We start from the raw sequence: 25,492 nt of genomic DNA, 5'->3' as shown, positions 1-25,492 counted from the left end.
TGTTTCTCTCCCGGTTGGGGAGGCAGAGGAGAAACTAGAATCATAACCATTATCAAATCCACACAGCTTGCCCTAGTTGTTAACCAGCAGCCATTTTCTGCTCTGTATCTTTGACCCCATCAATAAGCCCTCAGAAAGAATTTCTCAGAGAAACCAGCCCTTTAATGTCGCTACTCAATCAGCACATCACATGTGCTAATAAACACACACACAAGCATGCACACACACACACAGCTGCAGATTATACATTAGTTATTTAAATTCTGTTTGGCTTAGATAGAGCCAGTCATGGTTAAATTCAATTTTTAACAATTGCCCTCCTATCTTGGCATGGTTAAAAATTACTCGGGGGAACACAGTTTTAGACTGAATAATGAAGCAAAGTGGAAAGCTCATTGAGGATGAGAGTCAGGCTACGCTTTGTAGCTTAAGTTAGTTACCAAATTTTTGCTCACAATGATTGAGTCACAGTGAGTCGGCTCTCTGATACATCAGGGTGGGGGGGGGGTGGGAGGGGTGGGAGGGGGTTGGATGCCGTGGTCAGCAGTATTTTTGGCACCAACACATCTGGGAATCAGATCAGCGTGTGATCAGTCACAAGACATCTTCCAAATAAACCTGACACTCAGGTTTTAACGGGCGTTCTCTTCCTCCACATTTTGGGGAACTAAAACGTATTCGCTTTTCTTAGTTAGATTAGAAGATTGAACTGTATCTTGTATGTGTGAATCAGAACTGCTGCTGACTTGAAATTTCCCCATTGTGGGATAAATAAAGGAATATCTTATCTTATCTTATCATTTAATAAATGTACAGTAAATATGAAGCTGCAATCAGTTCCCTTAGCATAAAGAAAAACAAAAAAAGGTATATAATTCTGACCAGCACCACCTGTAACACTGCCATGTCTGGTTTTCCCGCTTTGGTTTGGTAGTTGTAGTTTGTTACTTTTGGACAGAGCTGTTTTTCTATGTTTCCAGTCCTAAAGTGAAGCTAACCTAATTGACTGCTGGCTGTAGCTTCATATTTAGCGTACAAACATGAGACTGGCGTCAATCTTCTCTTCTAATTGCTGACAAGAAATCGAATAAGCATACTAGACTACTTCTTTGACAGACATGGAACCTTGAAAAGATGTTTTTTTTTTTTGCCTTCCACCACCCGTCTGAAGCACCGCTACAGAAAGACTTAGGTGTGTCTCTTTCAGAATCTTGAATTAACTGCTTCCAATTTGAATTTTACGGCAGCCCTTTGTGATCAAGGGAGCTGAATCGTTATTTTAAGAGTCTGTACGTTGTTAACAGGTGTTAATACGACACAGCTACAGAGAGACTGGAGAGAAACCAAAGCCATCCTAGAAGAACAAAGGGAAGACATGGCTCACAGAAAGCAAATCAATCAATCTCTGCCAGAACACGTCTGGCTTTGACAGCACGGTTCTGAACCCTGAAGTAAAAGATAGCACGCAGCAAAGTTCAAAATACTTTCATTGTTCATCTGTCAGTGTGAGAGACAATTGCAAGAGAGAGGGAGGGAAATACTAACACAATATTTATCTTGCGTCCCCTTCCCTCCTGACTCACTGACTTTTTATTTTTAATGTATTCCTGCTATTGTGAGGAGAGCTGGGAGATGGATGGGTAGGAGAGTCCGGTAGGTGATATGTGTCTGCTACAAGCACAGTGCAGTCACTCACACATTTCCCCTGTCTCCAATCTCAAGTAACAGCAATAATTCAGTCACCAACAAACAGCGCCAGGGTTTTTTGTGGCGTTTCAATTGTCGGTGGTTGGTGGTTTTTCGTCTGCATTGTTCTTGAAACTGCTTCCCTGGGAAACTGGGAAAGTCAAACAGCTGACGAGATGTCACCTCATGAACTCTCTCCTCAGTTTCACACACTCACAAACAGCCACGTCGGCGATCTGACACACACTCTCCCTCTCAAGCATTCTCTTTTTCTTCTTACACACACACACACAATTGTAAAGTTCTCTCATCAACTACTTGTCAAGCTCAACGGCACACAGCGCTGTCTAAACAGGCCTTGAGATGCAGCTTCTCATATGCACTGACTGTTGCCTTTCAAGGCTTGTGACTCTTGATCATATCATGTCAGATATCTTGTGAGTCTTATGGTTGTTGCTGCCGTTCTCTCCATTCAGAAGTCACGGGAAAAACTCACAGTAAATCTAAAGGATTCTCACAGAGTGTGAACACATTCCACTTAACTTGGTTTTTCATTTAGCCCACAGCGGCACAAGCTTGGGAGAATGTGTGTGGTGCAATAAAACTTAGCTTTAACAGTAATTTCCCTGTAGCAGTACCTGCTCATTGTGCATGCCCGTACCTGGGCCTCACACATGCCTGTTGTGACTGGTCATGCGGAGCTATAAGGGGAATAGGTATGACCTGGGGAATAATCCCATGTTCGAACAGGGCCATATGCATGCATGAGCGCGCACACATACACACACACACACACATGCGCATTCTTGCATGTGCATGTATGTTATGGACACACACATTCTTTAAAGGCCAACAGTAGCGAAACAAGAGAAGATGGGCCTCCCTGTGTGCAGCTGACAGAGTGAATTACACTGCGAGCGAAAACACTAGCTTCCTGTCTCACACAACAGCACTAGATGGCTTTCGGATGGATTTCGACGAACCTTGTACAAACAGCGAGTCAATAACGCCGTTAATGGCCGACCGTTGACGAAGAACAATTCACAAGTGATTTGAGGAGAAAGTGTGTGTTTAGAGCACTTTGCACCACAGTCTGTCGGCCAGCCATAACAAGGGCACGCTGCCAATAGGTTCCATTTGGAGGGCTTGACACCAGAACTGCGTGCAGAAATGTGAATATTCCTGAGCCCTTAATATGTGACTTGATATACGTCATCAGAGCGAGGCTTTGGAGGGGGAAAAAAAGAAATTCCACTAATGAAAAGCTGATAATTTTGTCTCCAATGATTCAGGAAACCATGAAATCAATGACAAATTTGTGTTATGAGCAAACGTACAAGACATTTTAATCCTACAGCACTTTGCCTCTGATATTTATGTCTGTTGCCAACGCTTTCATTATCATAAAGCGTGTTTAATATTTCTCAGCTGTGTGAGAGGACCGCCACACTACAGATGATTGAGTGCACTAGATTTAGTGGCTCTTTCTGTCTCTCCTTCGCTTTCTCCAGCTGTGTCCACGCACTTCAGGGCCTATACACACGACAGAGTCGGCCTGAGAGAGAGGGCAACAGAGAGAGGAGGCGAGGGAGGGGGGGGGGAGAGCACTGTGCAAGCACTGAGGACACGGTGCCAACCAGAGAGGCCCACCGTGCCTCAGTCCCATCTCTCCAGCTGAGGGCTTTGATTCGCCTGATTGTCTCCAATATTGAGACACACAATAAACACAACACTTGGCGGCCATTTGCAATTCTAATCAGTCCCTCTCAACTGGCCTGGACAACCCAGCTACAGCCCTCTGGGATATCACTCATCTGACTGCAAAATAATGACACAATCATCGCCATGGCTACGCTCCTACTGCATCCCATGAGCGGCAGCACAGAGAGGATATTAATACACAGGAGTGCTTGGAGGACTAAATGAATTAGCCAGGAGATTAGCTAGATACCAGGTTAATGAATGTGCCACATAGGCAACTTCTCACATCTAGCATTTGGGGAGCGTTCACAGCTCCCTCCCCCCAAAATAGCTAGTGGCTAGTAGGCGAGATAACAGGCCCACACCTGCTTCTGCAGGGCATGTTCTAGCAGGATTTCAATAAACCATCTTCGTGAACATGACATTCTGGCACTGTAAACTCAGCCTGATTGTTTCTTGATATAGAAGCAAGTTGCAATCTTCTGCACTATCTGATCTTGACATGCTGTAAAGTGACGATAAAAAACAGCAAGCAGGCGGTGACGGTGACGGTGATTGTTATCCGCCACAAAAGTCTGTGTTTATGTTGAAATATGTGAAATAGTTTGTTTTCCGGATGTTAAGAATCATAAATTAATGCAATTTAAGAAGTGTAAGATGAGACGAAAGATAAAAGAGGCTTTATCTTTAACAAACTGTCGCGAGAGTATACATCTGTGAATTATAAAAGCCCATCTGTTGGCTTTTCCGGTGCTGTTTTCATTGACTTGACAACGTGATGGTAATAGATGCTTGCAGATAAATGAGAGCAAAGTGACATGCAATCATCCACGTTTTAGTCGCCTTGATGTATCTGCTTTAACAGTCACCCGGAAGATGAGAAACTCAAATTTATTTCAGAAAATAACAGGCACATCTTATGAAACTGGCTATTTGACTTGCAAATCATTCAGATGATTCATAACGGCGACCATGCTCGTCTGTCCTCGTTTTTTAAGCGAGCACAAGAGCATGCCTGCGTGCGTACAGCAAAGTGTGTGTGCCGACGCTCGCAGAGGCATGTGAATGACAGCCTGTCAGTGAAAGAGATGTCATTATCTGGCTGATGTCTGTGTGAGTTGTGACCGCGGGGGCAGGGTCACATCACCAGTGTGGAGCTGACACTCTGTGGACAGGAAACATTACTTTATGATTTCCCACTAGAGGGGAAACACTCATGTCACAATCTGCAATGCCACTGTTCGACCTCATTTGGAGGTTATTCCAATACAAAAAAGTGCGTAGGAGTGCAGCAGAAGACAATCGCACGAAAAGATACTTATCGCAAAGCCTTTTTTTTTTACAGGAGATATTTTTTTAAAAATAACATAGTGGGCATTTTGTTTTGCTTTGTTCACAAGGCCTTGAAGAGATGAGTTCTGGTAAACCTCTCCCTCCCTATCCTTAGCCTTTGACTTTTTCTGTGTAACAACAATGCTCAGGTTTTAGTTCAGCGTCCTGCAGTCGATCTGTTAGGGCGCTGATAAGAGAGGCTGATGGATAGGTTTAATCAGCAAAGCCCAGGGATCAAGACCACGGGACAGATCAATCAAATGCTGTGTGGTTTATAAAAGAAACGGCTTTTATCAGTGTCACAGGGGTCTCTGCTTGCACTTTTTTTCACTGTGGGAAGAAACCAACATTAGCACAGTAAAGTAAATGTATAAAATAGGCCTGCATGTGCTAAATGCTACACTAACTAATGTGACTAAAAATGATGCGGTGAAAAAGGCACATCTGTAATCACTACACTGAAACCATTAAACTCCTGCGGCACCTCTCCAAAAAAGCATAAAGCTAAATGTCCCTGGTCTCTAACATACTAAACACCCCCTGACATAAAGTGAAATAAAACTCCTACTAAACCCCTTCTGAATCATAAAAACTTAACTGAAACTAAACCCACACTGAAATCATAAAGGATCACAACAGAAGGGCAAAAAAAAAACGCTGAAAACTATCCGCACCAAACAAACAACAGATCTCCATACAAGAGAGAACCAGGCGTCGTTCTAACTAGGACACCGCGTTTTTAATACCCGGCTGCCTTCTGTGTTTTAAAAGCAGCTTCTTATCAGAGAATTTGAGTGACAAGTCTATTCTCTGCTTACAATCTCAGCTCATGATTGTAAAAGACAGCTACACATGTCCCATCCAATCCAAGACAAATTAGTTGCTCTTTCTTCCTTCCCCTGGATGGGAGATCTTATCCAGGCGGACATGCTTAAGTTGTCAGTGGGTTTCTAAAACCCATATTGAACAGCATATTGACTGATGCAATCGCGGAGACACACATCATTAGGCTCATTAACAGTGAATGTAAAAGGGGAGGATGGGCTAACTGGTGTAGCGGGAGTCTGTGTCTCCGCTGATAACACTCGCCTTTAACAAGCAGAGTGCAGGCAAGATGCAGGCTGTCGGTATTAAAATGAAATGTGTGTGTGTGTGTGATGTGCGTGCTAATAAATAGCTTGTTTGACATGATACTATTCTCATTCACACAGTTCGCTCTGTGATAACCGTGTGGATTGTGGCCTCGTAAAGACGCTCCATGTGTTGTTTTAGGAAGCCATTACAAACTGGGCCGTCTCCATTACAAGGGCTATCTGATCATTATTACCACCATCTGTAACGCACACTCAAACCTTAATCTGCACAAGCCAACCACAGCTGACTCCTGAGCTGGTGCACACGCACACACACAGAAGCACACACACACACACATCCACACCACTTTCCGCTGTTACATATATATATATTTATGTTTGTGTGCATCCAAATGTGGCACAGCCCTCTTCCCGTGTCACTTTGCAGCTTTCAGGTCAAAATTCGAGTCCAACCTAGTTAAGCAGAGCGCCACAATCCTGTTGAAGTCACCGACTTGCAAGTCTCTTTGCAAGGCCGAACCCCAACACCCGTGCAATGCAATCTCAAACTCCCAGCTAGAACTGCCCGCACCCTTCAAAGGCTCATCACAGGACGCACATCTAATGCAGAGAGAAGGCCGGTTAAAGCCTCAGCCAGGCACACTGCTTTGAAGCGACTGCTTCAGCCCCTCAAATAGGAGCCAAATCATTTCCCTTCCCTCCACCATTCCATTGTGTGAGAGGTGCACCAGGCAGCTCTATTTGGTGGCCGCATGTGGGGCGCCTTCAAGAATCACGCCACCCCATTCCAGAGCAGGGCCACTGCAGGAAATGAGACTCTCCCGGATGTACAGGGGCTTCGCGACAATAAATATATTCATGAATTCATGTATATTTCAAATAAGAATTTGACTCAGCCAGCATAATGCGCATGCAAGGTTGCGACTTTGAGATTCTTGACAAGCACGAGGTGCTACAATCAGAAATGTATAAATAAATCAGAAAATGCTGCAAACAGAGCTACTAAAAGCAGCTACACAGGCTCGGGCCGGGTGCGCAGAAAGGACCCACTGAGGTTTGTCTGCAAAGAAAAGCTTTCATCTTGGAGACAGGAGAGGAGAAGAGAGGAGTGATGTGCTGGAGGTTTGGGCTGTCATGTTTCACAGCAGGGGGACTGGGGAGACAGATGAGGAGAATAGCTAAAAGTAGTCAAAGTTTTCAGTGCAGGAGGAAATGGGAGATGAGACAGCGGAGCACAAAAGCGCCACACATTAAGATTAGCAAGTTAAAATCACAGTGTGAAATATTACACTACAGAGCCATAAGAGGTAAAACTACCGCGGTCACTCATTAAATCGAGTCAGCGCAATGCCCTTGTTCTTCTCTGCAGAGTTCATAAAGGGAGCGGAGAGTTTGGGGATATTGTGTTTGCTTTAGCAGACCGTCACTCCTATTTCCAATATCGGAGAGATGAGAGGCTTCCATGGCAAAGCACATCATGGGGGAGAATAAACACACATCTAATGGGAAACATGTGTGTGGGAGATGAAACGGCCTCCCTCATATGAATAGGATGAAATACAGACCTGTGTCCTGCTGCGCTCCAATCATGGCCGCAAGAACTCGGCGTGGAGGGGAAACGGCAGACCCCCGACAGGCTCTCTCACTCAACACACACACACAAGCTGCCAATATGGCCATTCTGGAGCAGATTCATGTGGAGGCCAGAGTCTGACAGTGACATCTCCATTCACTCTTGAATTCTTTTTCTCTTCCCAACATGCATGGACACACACACACACACACACACACACATACATTCATACACACATACACGCACACACACAGTCACAGAGAGCCAGAGGCCATGGGAGGAGGAGCAGCGTTGGGGCATAAAAAAGCCTTTCTCCCTGCCGTGGGTCTCTGTGGGGTTTAGCATGGCATTATGGGAAGATTAGACTTTAGAGTGCTCCGCTATCTGATGTCATTGTTGGTTTTACGTTGTCTGGATGGCTTGTGGATCTCGGACCTGATGGCAGGCACATTTCTCTCAAAACAAAATGCTCGGGGTTGCAGTTGTGATTGATTGCAGGTTCCTATTGTATCTGTCTGGTATGGCTCTATTGGAAGAAGAATTAGTCAGACAAAAACTCACGGAAAATGCTCCACATCTGACTCCATCAATCAAGTCAGCAATCAAAATAATTCAATTAAGAGACTTAAATCCCGCTGGCTTTCGAGTCCCTGCTCCAATAGCCCAGAGACAAACTCAATTTACTGACAATCCATACATGATAGCATTAACTCCACTTTAAGGCTCAAATCTTTTTCCATTACTTACATTTTCTAAATATCAAGGGAAATGCGAAGGAAATAGCCGAGTTGTACTGTTTACTTAGGCAAAGGAAAAATTAAGTAAACAAGAGCAACTTTAAATATATAATAAAATAGCAGACAGACCAGTCCAGACAGCTAAACTAATTTGCAAGTTGTTTAGAAAGAGGACTTATTTGCACAACACAGAAACTTTAGAAATGTTTTTATAGATCTGGTAAATGGCTGTACATCAGAGATGCAGGATTGTGGAAAGACTGGGAGAGGGAGGTTGCTGAATATGTGTGTAATTGTCTTTTTCCCCCCGTTTCCGAGGTGTGAAAGGGAATGCAGGGTTGCACTGGGGTGTCCCAGGGAGAGGCGATTGAAGCGTCAGTCACAGCTGCCACACAGAGCCCCGGCGTGCAGCAAATCCCAGGCCCAGCCCTCGTGGGCGGAGGGGCCGGGTCCGGGCCTGGGAGCAGCAGGAGTCCCACAGGCCTTTTCTTCCAACTCCTCTCACCAGCACAAGGGGGACCGGGATCATGCTGGGAGTTTGCTTAGAAAAGGCTGAGCCAAAACTTGGCAGAATGGGTTAACGGAGGCATGCATACACACTCACACACACACACACACACACACAAACTCAAATGCTTTTTGGGCTGTCCGTCTTGCCTGTGGGCATGGTGGGAAAAAATAAAAAAAAGAAGAAGTACGAGGGAAAAAAAAAAAATTAATAAATCAAAGATAAATCAAACTTCCAGTTAACATCTGAAAATTTGGAACACACATTTACAGACACAAACACACAGCAAGAAAGGGACTGCTCCAACAAGATTACTGGAGAAATGAGTGTTTTTTTTCTTGATGCCTGGGGAGCCTAATAGTGGTAAAGTCCTGAGGATTATACACTGTGCCATTTCCATGCTCCCCCTAATAGTCTCCATGTCCTGCCTCTGTATGCCATAGATGGATTATGATGCTTTATAATTAACATCGGGGAGGGGGTTGTTACAGACCGCCCATCTGCCATGCTGACACACTTACGGGGGGTATCCCTTGGGAAAAGGGGGCTGCTACTACACTATTCCATTACTTTATCATTCTATCATTCTATTATCCTACCACTCCATTCAATTACACTGTCACGCCATTAGTGTACTCATAACAGTGAACAAAGAGCTCCATGATGATCATTAATGATATGTTCAGGGCTGGTTGGGTATGGTCATGCTTCATCCAGTCTCTACTCGTAAAATACTATCAGTTGCAAAAGTAAAGCTCACTTTGGTTCCCCTTAAGGAGCTACAGGTAAGAGATTCAACAGTTCCCATAAGACATGTTATGTTATGTTATATTATATTATATTATATTCTTCTTGAGTGAGGATTAAAAAATATTTGGGAACAGAAAAGGATATTTTCTTGTAAAGTTTGACAGGTTTGCAAACTCTTAACTCAAGGTTGACATAATAGCTTTTTTAGAGTTTTTAACTGCGTGCCGTGGTCGACCTCAGCAGATGAAGTATACTTCATGGTAATATTTTTTTTTAAAAGCAAGTTAAATTACTTTTGAGGCTAGTTAATGAAACTGGAGTTAGGATTTGTCTTGTTTGTTTTGAGGTACAATATTACAGTTTTTGTAATATTGTAATATTATTATAAATTTTTTTGTAATATTGTAGCTCATGGTGAAAGCTCCAGGAGGAAAACTTGTAAAATTACTACTAAAGCTATATAAATGTAAGTTACTAGTACGTACTTTCTTTTGTCTAGTAATTGTTGAAAGCTACAGAAAAGCTAAGTAAAAGCATTACTGGTAAAGCTAAAAAGAGGACCTTGAGTTAAGACCTTTTTTGTCTCGTATACTTTTTGTAGTTTTGTGGATGCAGTTGAAAGCTCCAACAAAAGCTGGTAAAATTACTAAGAAAGCAGAAGCACAAAAAACAAGTTTAAGATTTTTTTTTAACTAATGTTTTATAGTTTAGTTTTTTTTTAGCACAAAACTAATGAAGAAAAACTTGTCTGTACTTACATCATAATTTAACAACCTCATTTTCTCAGCAAAACCACAGAGTTTTTTATTAGATAATAAACATGCACACCTAGTCCTGTCCTATTGTTGGGTTCCCTCATCCCCTTCCTGGCACTCTAAATTTAAAACTCCCCACAAAAGTCTTTTGAGCGCCACAAACCAGAGGAAAACAGATCCCTTGCTGCCTGTATGCCGGTGACAACTCATGACGTCTTAAAGAATTTGTGGTGCAGCTGGCTGTTAAGGTTGCCTGCCCGCTGCTTGGGCCTGGCGTCTGAGGAGCTCTGCCTCCACAGCACAGAGGGGTTCTCTGAGAAAGAGTTAAGTCTATGAGGTCAGTCCAGAGGAGGAGGTTACAAGTTCCCGAGTCGGAGCCGCAGGGGTAATGGTTTTAGAGATGGCTGTCACACAGATCCGTTCCACTGTCCAACACCGCCGCTGATCACCACCAATCCAAGTCCGCTTGCTTTTCAATCGCTCAACTTCTCTCTCCCTGTCCCCCTTTCTTCTTTTCTCCCTCTCTTTCCCTCTCTCGCTGACACATGGAAGTAATCTGGGAGCTCTATGCCGGACTGAAAGGATGTGCGGTTGAGCCCAGGGCCGCGTTTCAACGCTCTACATCAGCTTCCTTTCCTCTCCTGTTTAATCCCCTTATTCTCTACCGCTCTTATGTAAAAGAACTAAGATGGCAAACAAAAGGCAGACTTTTCCCCGCATTTGCCCAACTTTTTCCCCCACTTCCTCTAACTCTGCATCCCTTCATTTTTGCTCGGTTCTGTGAAGGACAGGCGAGGCAACGAGGCGAAATCTTAAGGGAAGCTTTCCAGCGCCAGCGCCTGTGCCTCTGCTTGGCAAAGCTGGAGCTAATGGGAACTTCCTGGTTGCTGCCAGCCAGGCCTCTGCCTAATGAAGCCGGGTCGCTAACTGCCTGTAAGGCAGCCACTGTTCAGCCACTCCACACTCGTCCACTGCTCGGCCCTCAACACTTTCACAGGGGCACACTGGCACGCTTCTAACACTTCCTTAATGCTCCACTGTGGCTGGACAAAGAACAATGGCACACCGACATGCACTCTCAGGCACTAATTCACTTCCATAAGCTTATTCTTGTCCCTTTCATGTAAGACTTTTTTAATTTAATGCGAACACATAAATTGAGTAAAAATGAACAGAGCTCATATTGATTTGTAATTTATTTGACAAAATAATTGGACTAGAAATTACTACACCAGATAAAGACCAAATATCTAATACTTTGTGTTTGTTTTGGCCCACTTGGGTTCTAAATTAATGCGGTTTTATTCCCCAAAGCAATTATGTTAAGTCTCAACAAGTTTGTGACTCATAACAGACAAACTAAGCCAATGTCTGTCACACCTATGTGAGAGTCTGGTAGTTCCTAACTCTGGTTCTCAAGATTAAGATTAATACCCACTGTCTGATCCTGAGATACAATTGATGATTATTTGCACAATGGATTTCTTTGTCTATTACTTCTGATTAGTCACCTCTGGCTGTATCAGGTTGTACTAACAGGGATGTTGCATTTATGTACCACATAGCAATATATCACAATATATTGATATGGTGATAGTTTACAGAAACAGAAGATTCTATCAGTATTGCCAGCGGCTGATCAGCTATCAAAGCCACTGTTGATTGTTTTTGATCAGCTAACCGATAGAATGACTAATCTTTTCAGCTCCTCTTCCGAGTGATTCATTGCATTCAGCTGTTGTTCCAGTTGCGAATCAGTCCCTGTAATATGTTTTGAAAGAAACTTTAACTGTAGGTCAAAAAAAAGAAGAAAAAAAAAAAAAAATTAGCTGCAAATGCTTTTTGTCCCAAACCAGAGGAATGAAACTGGGTTTCATGCGCACCACTGCCTGAATATAAAGAAATAAACGCATCAATAACACACAAAAAGCAGAATGATCAGTTTTCAGTGATGTGGCAGCCAAACCACCAGCGGATAAAGTGAGTCCATCTGGAGTGAAACCATGATGGAAAAACTGCATTTTCCCCCCCAGAAATAACCTAAAGCACTGCAGCCCCTTTCTGAGCCCAGGTGCCTCACATAGATAACCAAACGAAGAATCTGTCGCTACACACCGCTGAAACAACAGACGTGTCGACACAGAAGCGCACGCACATAAAAGCAAACGCAGCTGTCCTTATAGTGAGACACAGGGTGCCTTTACAGCACCACGGGCCAGTTGCTTCCCAGAAGTATTTCTTATTGGTTGGCCGTCCCTGCTACTCTCTGAGTGGGGCTCAGGCTCTAAGTCCTCTCTGTGTGTAATGAGATCTTTATCAGAGGGAAACACGATCACAGTCTAAAGGGGGAGAAAGGGGGAAATCGGTGGAGGCAAGGAGAGCGAAGGTGTGCGTCGCAAGGGGTAACGGGGGCAAGCAGCAGGGCGCGGGGCAGAGAAGAAACAAAAGCAGGCCCCTGACCCTCTCAGCAGTGACCCACACTGTGGCGAGCAGCAGAGGGGAGCGTTTACTGGACTCTTTGCAAGGCACCAAATCCTGTTTCTGGTCTAGTCCCGAAGTTTCATCCGGCTCTTGTTTAACAGGTTGCGGCAGTTTCGAGTTTTGCAGTTGCAGTTTGTTTTTTTAACCTCGTGCTGAAATCCTCATTATATTTAAATGTCAGCTTAGTAAAGCTTTTCTGAACACCACTTTGCAGGAGTCAAAGGTTCCTCGGTGTTCGAGGACCAACCTTTAAAACATTTCCTTTGATAACATCTGTTTCTAAAAACAAAGATAAGGCAGGCGTTTGTTTTTTCCTAATTACCTCATAAGAAAAACATTTTTTCCCCCCTATCATGTTATCGGAAAAAGCTAATTATGAAAACAAAACTTGCACTTTAATTAGGCCTTCTGTACACACATTCAAGTAGTAGCAGCCAAATGAAATTATGTTGTTTTGAAATGGTGTTTAACCATAAACTTGCCACCTCATCTCCAAATGCAGTTTTATTTTCTCTTTTTTTTTTAACACAAAATTAGTTGTTTTTTTTCCTGTTTTGTGAAAAAAAACTGTTTTCTAGATCTCACGGCGCTAATCAAATCCAGCTTAATCATAAAACTCCATGAACCTTTAAACCGTGTAGGAACGTATAAACCAGACCAGTCAACTGTTGCACTGTGAGCCAGGCGGCTGAGGTCAATGGACGGCAAAATAAGATGAATAAGCAAAGACTCGCAGCAGCAGAGGCCTTACTTGACTTTTATCGAGGCAAACGCCTCTCTCTCTCTCTCTGTTATGCTATTTTGTGCATCTCTGCGGGCTTCAAACCCGACACAGAGGAGGCCAAAAAAATGTCTGCAAAATGTTTCCAAGCCTCACCGAAATGCAACCAGTTCAAAATCAGTGCAGCAGACTCCGGGCCCGCCTGTGGCTGCTGCCTCGCCGTGTGTTTTCAGAGGTGTGCGAGTGTGTTTTCCGCCTCTCTCCCATCATCTTGTTTGTCTCCTGAGCTGCTGCAAACAGGCTGTGGTAGCTACAGGTCATGAGGTAAATATTAGCTGAGGAGGGTTAGAGGACGTGCAGGAACCACTCATGGCAACCTTGTCAGATTATCATTAAATTGGCATCGCTGCAGCATTCCCGAGCACACTTTGAGTGTGTGTGTGTGTGTGTGTGTGTGTGTGTGTGTGTGGAATGCCTGTACATTGCTTTGCTAGCTTCAGCCAAACCGATGGGACGTGATCAGTCATAACAAAGTGACATTTTCTGGCGTAATCCCACTCAGCTAAATGAGAGCTAATCCGATTTGCTCTGATCAAATGTTAGACGCTTCTTTACCGACTGGGGACGTTGACGCATCCAGCCTCCTTCTCCTCCACCCAATTTTCCCCCCTCTCTAACCCTTGCCATTTCACTCATCCGCCCTCAAATTAAATATCAAGAAGGTGCAACACATCCAGCGGCACAGCTAAAACTCAGGGATGTTTCTTCTTCTTCTTCTTCTTCTTCTTCTTCTTCTTCCCAGACGGCCCTACAGTGATGATGTATTTTGCCTGTTCAAGCACACTGGGAGGAAATCAATTAAGCAAACCCCAGTTATTGATAATGCAGCAGCTGGAGTGATAGCATCCTCACATGGAAATCCATAACAGCAGGAACGCTCGGAGGGCCTTGCACATAAGCCTGCGCGCACACACACACACACACACACACACAAAGAAAAGAAAAAAAAGCACACACACCATAGTGGCCCAAACCTGCTGGTTTCCTATACTTTGTCTCATAACTCATGGCCTGTAGGGAGGCGCTGGTATTGTTATATTTTCTGTGTATGTGGTACAGTGTGCAAGCAGAGGGCCAGATTAATTTATTAGCTGAGGCAGCAGTGCTCCCCAAAGTGGGAACAGGAAGTAAGACGTCATAAATCTAGATAAGTCACCAGATAGTGTACTGTACGTTTCTATAGGTCTCTCCCTTTCTGTTATCACTATGGAGCAATATAGGCCGAGGCAGAGAGATGGCGTTTAATACAACAAACAGCGCTGACAGATGCTGATTGCCGTACAAGTATTCTTCCTTTTTATTGCCTATCAGACACTGCTGCTGACTGATACATTTCAGAGGAAAAACAGGTTTGTCTTTTGTTATTGCAAAGTCTGCACACAGCAAGATAATTGTCTATTGTTTTCTAAGCACAGAGGAGCTGGATAATTAGGTTGAGAGAACACTTTGCAGAGTGCATTATTGTTCCACTGTGAACTTTATGAAATATTCAGCCAGCATGGGGATTTTACAAGGAGCAGAGCGGAGAAACAGATGGAGAAATGATCTTGCAATCCCTAAACCAGCGTGGTAACCTTCTAAGACATTCCCTCCAGGTGACATCATCAATCAATAAATGTCTGCCCCGTTTCTTTTTTTTTTTTTTTTTCCTTCATTTGTCTACTCATGGCTGACACGAGCTGTGGGTTTTCGTGCTTGTGTTATATGTGTGTGTGTGTAATATCTCTGTCTGATGACGCTCACTGTTCCACTACCTCTATAGCCGTAGTCAAATAAAAGCTGATGGGCCGTAGTCTCGCCATTAGGACCAGGCCACACACACACACACACACACACACATCTCTACACACACTCCAATGAACATGGCAGCAATATTCAGACTCACTGACTGCACAACGAGCTCCTATGACATTTGACATTTGGGGGATAAATCATGGATTCACTTGAATGAGTAAGTTCTAGTTATAAGCTGGTCGAGCTACTCTCCATTTCCCCTCTGTGCTGTGAGCTCAAATGAAGGTCAGCTCCTCAGCTCAAACCGTACAGGAACACAGCACAGGGGTTTTTTTTTTCCCCCTTCCCTTTTGGTTTATTTCCCCCAAATGTATGCTTTCCAACATCATGCAAATGCGGGAGTCAAGTCTAAGTGGGTGATAATTGTTACCAGAGCGTATTTTATTATCAGCAGTCTGGGCTCACTCTGCTTGTTGTGATGGGAGTAATATGAATTTTTTGAAAAATGTCTGGCTTCAGCTGCTCGCTTTTGAGAAACTTGCCCTTGATTTGATGTGGAGAAATTAGACTGGATCCAAGCCAGGACAATTAAGGAAAATTAAATCCTTTTCAAGCTTTTCTTCCTCTGATATCTGAAACTATCTTATCACACTTTTTTTTTTTTTTTTTTTGGTAGGCAAACTTCAGTGCAAGCAAAGGGGAGTTGGGGCGCAGTGTGGCCCTCTGAGGAGAAGTCAAGCAGACCATGTTCAGAGCTCCTGGGAGGAGAAATAGCCAGTAGAGCTGGCTACACCTTGACACACTTGGCATGCTTTTCTCTTTCATTATCTACTCAGCTAATTACATCAGCTACAAGAAATTGCAGGGAAGAAGTGGACAGACCGAAACTCCGAGACAGTCATGCGTAAAGAGTCCGAGCAGACTTTGGCCTAAGTCTGGTAATAAAAAGGTGCGCGTAATATCGTCATAAATCCCTATAATGAACCATCTATTATTGTGATTTAAGTGAGGCCTGCTGTGTATTGTATAAGCTTACACCTACTGCGTTTCTTTGGTGTTGGGAAATTCCCCACTGAGAAATAAATCAACACAGAACTCTGCGGCGCAGGATTGGAAATTACAGCTAAATAAATCACGTTCTTTTCTAGATAATTGCTACATTTAACAGTACATTTAACCCAGCTTGCACACAATGGCAACTTTTCCAGTAACGTTAGTCCTCCATTGCGCACACACCCTGCGAGTTTGGTTTGCTTGTCCAAATGAAATACGAGACTTACTTGGGATTCTGCGAGCTCCAAATTATAGTCTCCAGCGATTTCGCCGAAGGTAGCGCCGACCTGCACATTAAAATAAAGATCCAGAGATAATACTTCCAACCACCGAGTCCCGCCATTCTGGTGAACGTACAGACAGTGCCGATAACTCAGAGCGTCGGACAGTGCGCCTGGCAGCCTTTACGTGTGGTTCGCCCGGTGGGAAGGTGAGCTACGATCAGTCGGGAGCATGTGAGGTCGATATCAGATACATGTCCTTCTGTCCGACTTCTTAAAATCTCCAGGCCCCCGTGTCCTTGACTGAACTGTCCACAGAAGCCACTGGTTCTTGCTCGGATCTGGAAGGAAAGCAGCCCCCCGAGTGTCCTGGTTGACCTGTGGCTGAGACAAAAACAGCCTCCGCCGCGACCTTCTAGCTCCGCAGAGACAACTGGCCGACACGATCTGACGTGCGGTGAAACGGATCTAAGCGATCGCACAGTTTTCTGGAGACACAATTTGAACGATGCGGCTGCCGATGAAGCTCTGCGCCGTGTCTTTGTCAGAGCTCCCCCGGTGGTGTCGGTACCTGTCGCTGTATATAGCCTACAGATGACCACATTCATCCATCAGTCACAACTCCGCAGCACGCTGGGAATCCCGAGGTCCACTTCATTCCAGTGTTATCTTTCACTCCTCCCCCCTTGCTATTCTTCTCCGCAAAGGAATTGAGTTTCTATTGTAAATATCCCTCCGGGCTCTCAGCGCCGTTCCGCGTGCGTGTTGCGCTCCAGCGGGGCAGCCTCTAGTCCAACTCACACATGCTGCGTGGTCAGTGCGTAAATATACCGCGCGTCTTCCCCTCGATCGCCGCTGCTCGGACACAAAAAAAAAGTGCCGAGGGAAGATCAGACCTGCTCACCAGACCGCTCGGTGGCTCTAAATCCACTTGCCAACATGTCCACGCCGGTGTATTTTTTTCCCCAAGCCGTCTACAACAGTCTCTGCGCTCCGGTGTGTGCGGCAGCTTCTGCTCAACTGTAACCCGAGCTGAGGAGAGCGCGGGGGGAACAGCCCACAGTGCGAGCCGCGGCCAATCACAGCGCTCTGTCCGAACTTGGAAGCAGGAAGCGTTTATGGGGACGTGGAGGGGTGGATGGTGGAGGGAGGGAGGGAGGGAGGGGGGTCTGTTATTGGGTTGACCCCACATCGCCACCCCCACCGCTTCGGCCCGAGCCATCGACCCAAATTGAAATGGACTTTGAAGTTATTCGTCATTCTGAAAGCTCTGGTGGGGAAAAACCAGCGTGATAGGCTATTGGAGCGTGCGTAAAAATGCTTACAGAGGAAAAAGTTTGGCCCCTTTAAGTCCAGGACCTGCTTGTCCCTGTAGATCCCACACTTAACATTTATGCCATAACATTCATATAATAAGGGCCTATCAAAATCGCTCCGTGGGGAATTACAGTTGTGCCTGTGGTGGGCTGGATAAGGGGATTTAAGATGTTTTCTCCTCATAACTAGGGTATAAATTAAGTGTTTTATAAACTTCTCTAAATGTATATATAGTTCAATTCTGCAAAAATGCAAAGAATTTACTGTATAGGATTACAGTGTGTTATTTCGGTCCTTTCTTTTTTCCTCTTTGAAAGGAATGATGATTAATGGTCTCTTTGGATCTCTTTCTAGTTGTCCCCTTTTGGGATAATGAACTGCATGAGAACTTAGTCTCCAGTGTCAATAGACAATAGACGGTCGGTAGCCTATAGTCATTGGGCCATTCATTCATTGAGGAAGAAATGCTTGACACATAATTGATCATGTCCATGTCTGTGCCCCCTTTGTGTGCCTATGTGTGTGAGAGAGAGGAGAGGGAGAGTTTGTCTTAATTCTGTTGCATTTATTCAATCAATGCCGCCCCCTAATGGTTGTAATGGACCCGGTTCACAGAACACAGGAGGGGAATTCAGTGTAATTGGAAGGGAAAGATAACAGACATTTAAAGCCATGTCATATGGTTCCTTGAATTATTTTTACTACATCCTGTTGTGCCCTGACAGCCCATAAATCTTTGTTTGCTCTTTGCTCTACATGAGCTTCGCACCCAGATGATTATGCACTCTAATTATGTGAGTGTATTTATATTTGTGTGTTTTTCGTGTGTGTGTGTGTGAGACAGTGATGAGAGGGGCCACATAAGCTGGGGTTAGAAAAGAGAGGGAGGCTGGAGCTGGAGAGCCACAGCTGCGTCATAGTAAGGATTTCTGGCACCACGTCGCTTGCTTCCACGTTGCGTGGAGAGGGGGGGGGGGTAAGTGTGAAGAGGTCATGAAGTTGTTCTTTACACTACAAGTGCGGTTGGAGTTTCGCCAAAGCTGCATCCTCAGGACCCTGCCTGCAGAGTGTTGCCATAGTAACAACAAACACAGGCCAGTTGCCACAGAGCTGGCATGTCCTGCCCGATGGCCAGGACATTTGGGATACCTGATACCTCGGCGGCCAATCAGACGGCCACAGATAGATACCTGATCTGGTGCGAGCCAATGAGACGCCTCCTGTGTATAGCCTCGACCAGCTGCGGCCAAAGCTGAGTGGCCAGTGGGAGTGCGGCTCCAAGACCACGGTGGTGGACATAACATGCTGTCGTTGTGAATACGATCAAACCACAAACTGGAATCAGCAGAATCAAAAACACTTTAGCAACCAAATGCAATATAATACGGAGATTTTGCTCTGAGAGGCAATCAGAACTGATCTTTTCAACAGCACACATGGCAGGAGAACCCATCATCATATACAACACAAGAGGATTATGGAGATATTTGACTGCCCACATTATTCTACACAAACACAAAAGCTTTATGCAACATGACACACAGTACAGTACATGTAAGGACAAAGGAGTGTATTGAGCGTAGCTCTCATGCTCAGTCACACACACCATGGAAGGCAATTTGATTCCTCCCCACCACCACCACCAGCAGCAGCAGACAGCCACCTATGAAATAGTGGCATTTTCAAGGAATGAGGTCATCGTGTTAATGTGTATAGGTGGTTCTGATTAGTGCTTCTATAAATAGCCTGAATGTACTTTGATACAACAGAAGCTCACAGGCAGACGCTCTTCAGACCTTTTAAAATGGAGTCAGGCTGCAACTAAAGATTATTTTCATTATTGATCATTTTCTTTCGACTAATTGAGGAACCGTTTAGTCTATATAATATGTCAGAAAATGGTGAAAAATGACAAGTACTGTTATAGGAAACCTACGGATACAGGAAATGGTGGGAGGGAGGGAGGGAGGGGGAGACGTATAATCTTCAAGCTGCTCATTTTGTCTGAGCAACAGTTGAAAACTAAACAACCGAGTCTACATCCGTGCTGGTGGCTCTGTGGGGTTCATGGGCACAGAGCTAAACATTAAAGGTAGGATGCCAACATTCTCATAACGTCAAAGCTAACGTGCTGATGCTAAGCAGGTACACTGTTCACCGTGTTCACTAGCTTAGCTCAGCATGAGGCAAGGTGATTTGAACATCATTAGTTTAGCAATTATTTAGTCATATTGGATAAATTACATTTCTTTTGATCAGGTGACGGTGCCAGAGGAAATGTCAGGGGAGCACAAAAGTTATTACTGTTCATTCTGAGAGGGACATGAATGTGTGCACCAAATTCCATCTGTGCCAAAGGTTTGAGATATTTCACAAGATATGGGATCATCTTCTGGAAACAATGAATATCTGTACAAAATGTTGTGCCAGTCCTTCCACTGTACAGGCTAAGATATCTCATAAGAAAGGGTGAAAGCTCTGACCTGCTGGTGGCGCTAGAGACGAAGCCAGAAGATAATCAAAGTCAGGAGGATTCATCCTCTGGGCACCATGACAAATTTCCATGGCAATCTGTCCAGTGTCAGTGGCTGAAATCATCCAGATTCTAATCATGAAAATAGAGTGAAGCAGGAAATCGTGTGATTTAGGATCGATATTCTGTCCACTGATGATTTGTTTCAGCTCTGAGATGGAGAATAGTTAGTCATTTCTTTTGCTTTCCTTTTTCTGAAACACCAAGATGAACCCTGGTGCCAAGGACACAGTTCCTTCCCAATCTGATATTTACACTGAGCAAACACTGAAACCATGACATCATCATTCCGGGAAGAAGCCACTGCGGGCCTGTAGTCAGCCCAGCAACCTCACAGTGAAAATAAATCACAGTTCAAGTGGCCTCCTCTTGCTTTTAATCTGCCCTTAATGAAGTCTGGCACATTTCCCTCTGGTGTGGCTCCATGACACAGCCGTGATCTACGGGCCAGGCTGGGGACCAGAGGGCGGAGCTGTGAGGGATGTGGCTTCAGCCGAGGCTATGGATCCAGGTATGAGCGAGGCCCCATTGGCATGCACGGGGTCAAGTGGTTAACCCTCGTTATCTGGAGAGGACCAGGAACATGTGACTCCAACGTTCCAGCTGTAATCAATATCGAACAGCCATTAACCACTGAGACAACACATCCTCACACACACACACACACACACACACACACAAGCACTTAGCTGCATGTTTCCCGTCCGCCTCGCACACAGTAAAGTGTTCACTAAAGGAAACACAAGGGCATAAATGCAAACAACATGGCTTCACTCTAAACACTGAGCCAACTGGAACAGTGGGAAAACTCTGTTAATGTAAACGGACTATTTTCGGAGGCTGACACTTGAAAGTTGTTGTGTGAGCTATTCATGCTGCTTTGATTTAACTGGAACAGCAGTGAGGCCAAACACAACAGCTGGGGCATCCGCAGACTTACATTTCCTGTTTGTGGTTTACGCTTGATTGCTGTCCAGACGTCTTCCTCCCCTCTCTTCTCCCTCTTCTGCCTCACCCTACCTCCTCTCCTTTGCTCGTCGTCAGCCGTCATGACTGACAGGAAAGCACTGATTACAGACAAATAACAATCTGCACCAAACATGTCCTCTTCAATTTAACATCCCAGCAGGAGAAGTAAGCAAAACCTCATCTCTTCTCCTCTCATATCAGTAATTAGGTCTAATAACAAACCAAGACAATAGATGTTTCGTGTAACCATCTTTGTCTACACATAAACATGTTGGAATCTTGATAACAAGCCTGATTAGTAGCTGGCTGTGATCCTCCTATCTTAACTCCCCAGAGTTCCCTGCATTAAACCTTTTTAGCCTCTCAGATGAGATTAGAATTTGAAAAGAGAAATTGTTCTTTGATGCTTAATATCAAAAGAAGTCGACGCACAACAATTCCAGATGAAATAGTATGTAAAAAGTTAGGACATGTACGGACACACACACACACACACACACACACACACACACACACACACACGTTATTAACTCGCTGTGATTATTTGTTAGCGTAAACTGGATTTTGTAGGCCCGTGGCCCGGAGGGTTTAGAGAGGAGCTAAATTGACGGAGAGAATATGCCAAATGTTGGCCTGAGGGGAATGTTCTGTCCATTCTAATAGAATTACAAGCCTCTGATAGATGAGTCTTTTCTCCAAGGCTACTTGTCTGTCAAACATTAGGTCACACTCAGCTTCCAGACTTGAGGGGGGTGGGCACAGAGAGAAGAGGGGGGATAGAAGGGGGCTCGGGGCATAGAGAAGAAAACGTCTGAAGAGGTGCCTCACTCCCTGCCAAGAAAAGGAGGGCAACAAAAGTGAAAAAGGGTTAGAGGAGAGAGGGAGGAATGAGAGAAAAAGAGAGGGTGGGAGCTGGTGAAAGCGAGTGAAATGAGTGAGGGTGGGGGTTAAAGAAAGAGGAGAGAGTGAGAAGGGTACAAAAGGGTGCATTCGAATCCACTCTAATTAAGGCCTGTGTGATGGACAGGACCTGCGGACGTGCCTTCTTTTCTTTTTGAGTGTGTGTGTGTGTGTGTGTGTGTGTGTGTGTGGACGGTGTGACGATGGGAGGGGCCAGGCCTCTAGTAGAGATGTCTACTGCCAGCAGCCTGAATGGGACAAAGACCTGAATAGAAACTTCAAAGCGACCTCTGTGAGCTCACCCCCCCCCCCCCCCTCCTCTTCTTCACAGTCCCTTGGCTGTGTGATGGTCAACAAGCTCCTGCTCAAGTGGTGTGTGTGTGTGTGTGTGTGTGTGTGTGTGTGTGTGTGTACTCATGGCATGTGTGATTCTGTTTTCCAGTCTGTTATTTTCTGACTGCTACATGCGCTTCTTGGCAGCTATGCGTGCAGTGTGGATTTCAAAGAGTGTCTTTTTGCCCGTGTGTGTTTTTGTCTTATGCGAGGATGTGTGTGTTTGCTTTAAAGAGCAGACTGCAGGATGCAGATATAATTGGAGCAGAGGATCTGACTCATTGCTCTCCCCCTCTGAACTGTGCGCTGGCTCGCTTTGGCTGGATTGGAATCGAAACAAGTAGCCCACAAAGCTGACGTGCTGAAGAAATTATTGTTGCTAAATGATACAGAGGGATTTAGCGTCTAATTTGATCCCAACGTCCTTACTGATTTTGGCCTGTGTTATGATCTTGCGGTGTGCGTCATCTAATTCTATTTGGCTCTGTCTCAGGGCTTCTAATGATCTTCCACTTATCACCTCTCTCTACAGTAGATACTCCTCAAAGTGTCTCTCTCAGCAGAGCTAATAGCCTCACAGGGCTGCACAGAGTAGGAATCTTTCTGGACCCCAGAGAAAAACAGGAAGACCCAGGGTGATGGCCAGGGCAGGCAGAAAGATAAGATTTAGAGTGTGTACTGTGCGCTTCGGCGTGTGTGTGTGTGTGTTTGCATGCCTCGCGAAGGTATCTCTCCTGTCTGAACCCACTTGCATCAGTCAAGAGCCAGGTCAGGCTCCAAAGCCCCTGGGATCAACATGTCATTGTTCCTGCCTGGTGTCACTGACATGTCCTCAGTGACATCATCACCCGGGGACACTGAACAGATGATCCATCCCTCTTCAATGCTCAGCTGAAGAGCCATTACAGTCCGCCTGTAATCAGGCTACTGAATAAAGTAGCCCCAACAACGTCATCAGTGTTGCCTTTTTTCCCCTGACAGGTGCAGTGAAACGGCGTAGGCCGCCGCTGCTTTGATCATGTATTTATATTTTAAGAGGTAATATGGAAGCCCTGCATGCAGACCTAAACCTCATTATGACTGTGCCAGTGGAGAAATATCCTCTGAATGTGCCTTTATTTCAAATCTAGCAGCTGCTGTCATCTGTTTCTGGGAAAATATGCTTTTATTGGAACCATAGAAAATCACATTGAGATAACCTTATCAGAAGATAGAATGTTATCTGTCATCCTGATTATGTCATATGTTTTCAGCTGAGCGTGATTCGGTGCTGCTATAAATAAAGAGGCCATAAAAAATCCTGGAGGAGGTCTGCAGTATATAACGCCCACACACACACACACACACACTCATAATGCTGTAATTGCGACACGCCTTTAAAACAAAGAGGAATAATCACAGCTAATGCACACACTTGTGCACGGGCCTGCGTGCAGAACAAAAAGGGAAGCCTTGCACTCCAGCATGCACTGTTGCACGAACACACCTTTGGCAACTGAAGATATATAGCGAAAAAAACATAGTTAAAACCCAAAGAGACAAACTCCTAAATCTGAGGATGTCCTTGTTAGTAAGCAGCCGAGGGTACACGAGTGCTCTCAGCCGCATCATCAAAGCCTCAGCAATTACTCCCATGCTCCCTCACTCTGGCATAAATCTGCTCTTATCTAGGCACGCTGCAGGATCAGGGAATATCAGCTCCAGCATCTGCTCCATCTACAAACCCAGCCACTAAAAGCACAACAAAGTGGCTCTGCAGGCATAAATAAAGGAAGGAGGGGCAGCGGAAGAAGCGAGAGGGGAGCATAGAGAAACGGAGAATGACAGATAGGCAGAGGGAGACACAGGGGTGTGTGTGTGTTCCTGCTTGTCTTATTTGCCTCAAGCCTTTGGGCTCATTCACACTGCAATCTGTCAATCAGCCAGCCAGAAAAACTTTGCCCACGCTGATTTCCAAGCAGCTCCGCTCAGCTCAGGGTAGATTCTCCACAGGAAATTAAGACGTATGGAGAGGAGGAAAGTCAACAGCTCAGGCTGGGGTAAAAGGTCAGAGTTGGAGATTTAGCGGTCAGGGACAGATATGAAGCTAAGACCGGCATGTCATATTTATTGGAGGGGTTAAGATAATCACTGAACTCAAAGGGCCCGTGCACTCCAGAGAAGTTAGGATCAAGGCCCCTGGACACATTTTTTACATTATTAACCCAGTTTTGTGCAGAGAAGTCAGCAGATCCCGGGTCTGTAATGGAGAGCAAAGTTGCTCACACCTGGCTGAAGCAGCAGCGGTGACAGATGAACAGGTCTACCAACTATTTTTAGGAGGATGTTTATTTTCCTCGCGGCCGGACCGAGGCAACATCTTTCATTCTGACCTCTTTATCACAGCTGCGACCCTGACCCTCCCTCCTCCACCTCCCCACTCTGTCTCCTGTACCTCCCCGTCCTCTCCACTACTTCCTCCTTCCCCTCTGAGCCGTCCACTCCCTGTCGCCTCGGGTCGACCGCTCCCTGCTCTCCAAATACGCCCTTTGAGCAAGCGGGGGAGAGCTGACTGGTGCGGTTTGTGTTTTGTTTTCCTGTGATGTATACTGTAGATAGTGCTCCAATTTACAGCCATTCATGGCTATTTAGTTCACCGTGAGCTGAGAGGCCTCAGGTCATGAATCAGTTATAGAGACAAAATGTTACAAGTGAATGTTATGAGGAAATACCTCAGCTCCAGGTGCTGGCTCGGGGTCAGGGGTGAGGGGTGATGGGTCGCACCACCCCTCAGGGCTCCCTGACCTCACAAAGGCTGATGAATCGTGTGCTAACAAGGACCAGCTCTCTCTTACTGTGTCTGCACTCTCTCTTCTTGTCTTTGACTACCTCCAATTTTCTTTTTTCCCCCCCTTTTTTCTCCCCCTCCTCACCCTCCTGGGGACTGATCTGGCAGCAGCAGAGTAGTAATACTTATACCTGCTGAACCTTTAAAGTACCTCACCATCTGTCGTCTCCCTTGGATTTATAATTATCATCATATCACATTCAAACT

At 45.1% G+C, this 25,492-nt stretch overlaps 1 protein-coding gene across 1 annotated transcript in view; it reads right to left on the bottom strand.

Moving 5' to 3' along the window:
- efnb1 (ephrin-B1) overlaps positions 1-16,720 on the bottom strand; it is a 54,999-nt gene extending 38,279 nt beyond the window's left edge. Inside the window, exon 1 of the mRNA XM_070836648.1 lies at positions 16,413-16,720. Within this exon, the coding sequence (XP_070692749.1) occupies positions 16,413-16,528 (116 nt within the window). The 5' untranslated portion in view covers positions 16,529-16,720. The remainder of the gene's footprint in view (positions 1-16,412) is intronic.
- Between the last annotated feature and the right edge of the window lie 8,772 nt (positions 16,721-25,492).

The sequence above is a fragment of the Pempheris klunzingeri genome, chromosome 9 (genome assembly GCF_042242105.1).
Source record: "Pempheris klunzingeri isolate RE-2024b chromosome 9, fPemKlu1.hap1, whole genome shotgun sequence".
Lineage (NCBI taxonomy): Eukaryota > Metazoa > Chordata > Actinopteri > Acropomatiformes > Pempheridae > Pempheris > Pempheris klunzingeri.
Note: the sequence above shows the minus strand (reverse complement) of the source record. Positions and strands in the feature narration are given on the sequence as shown.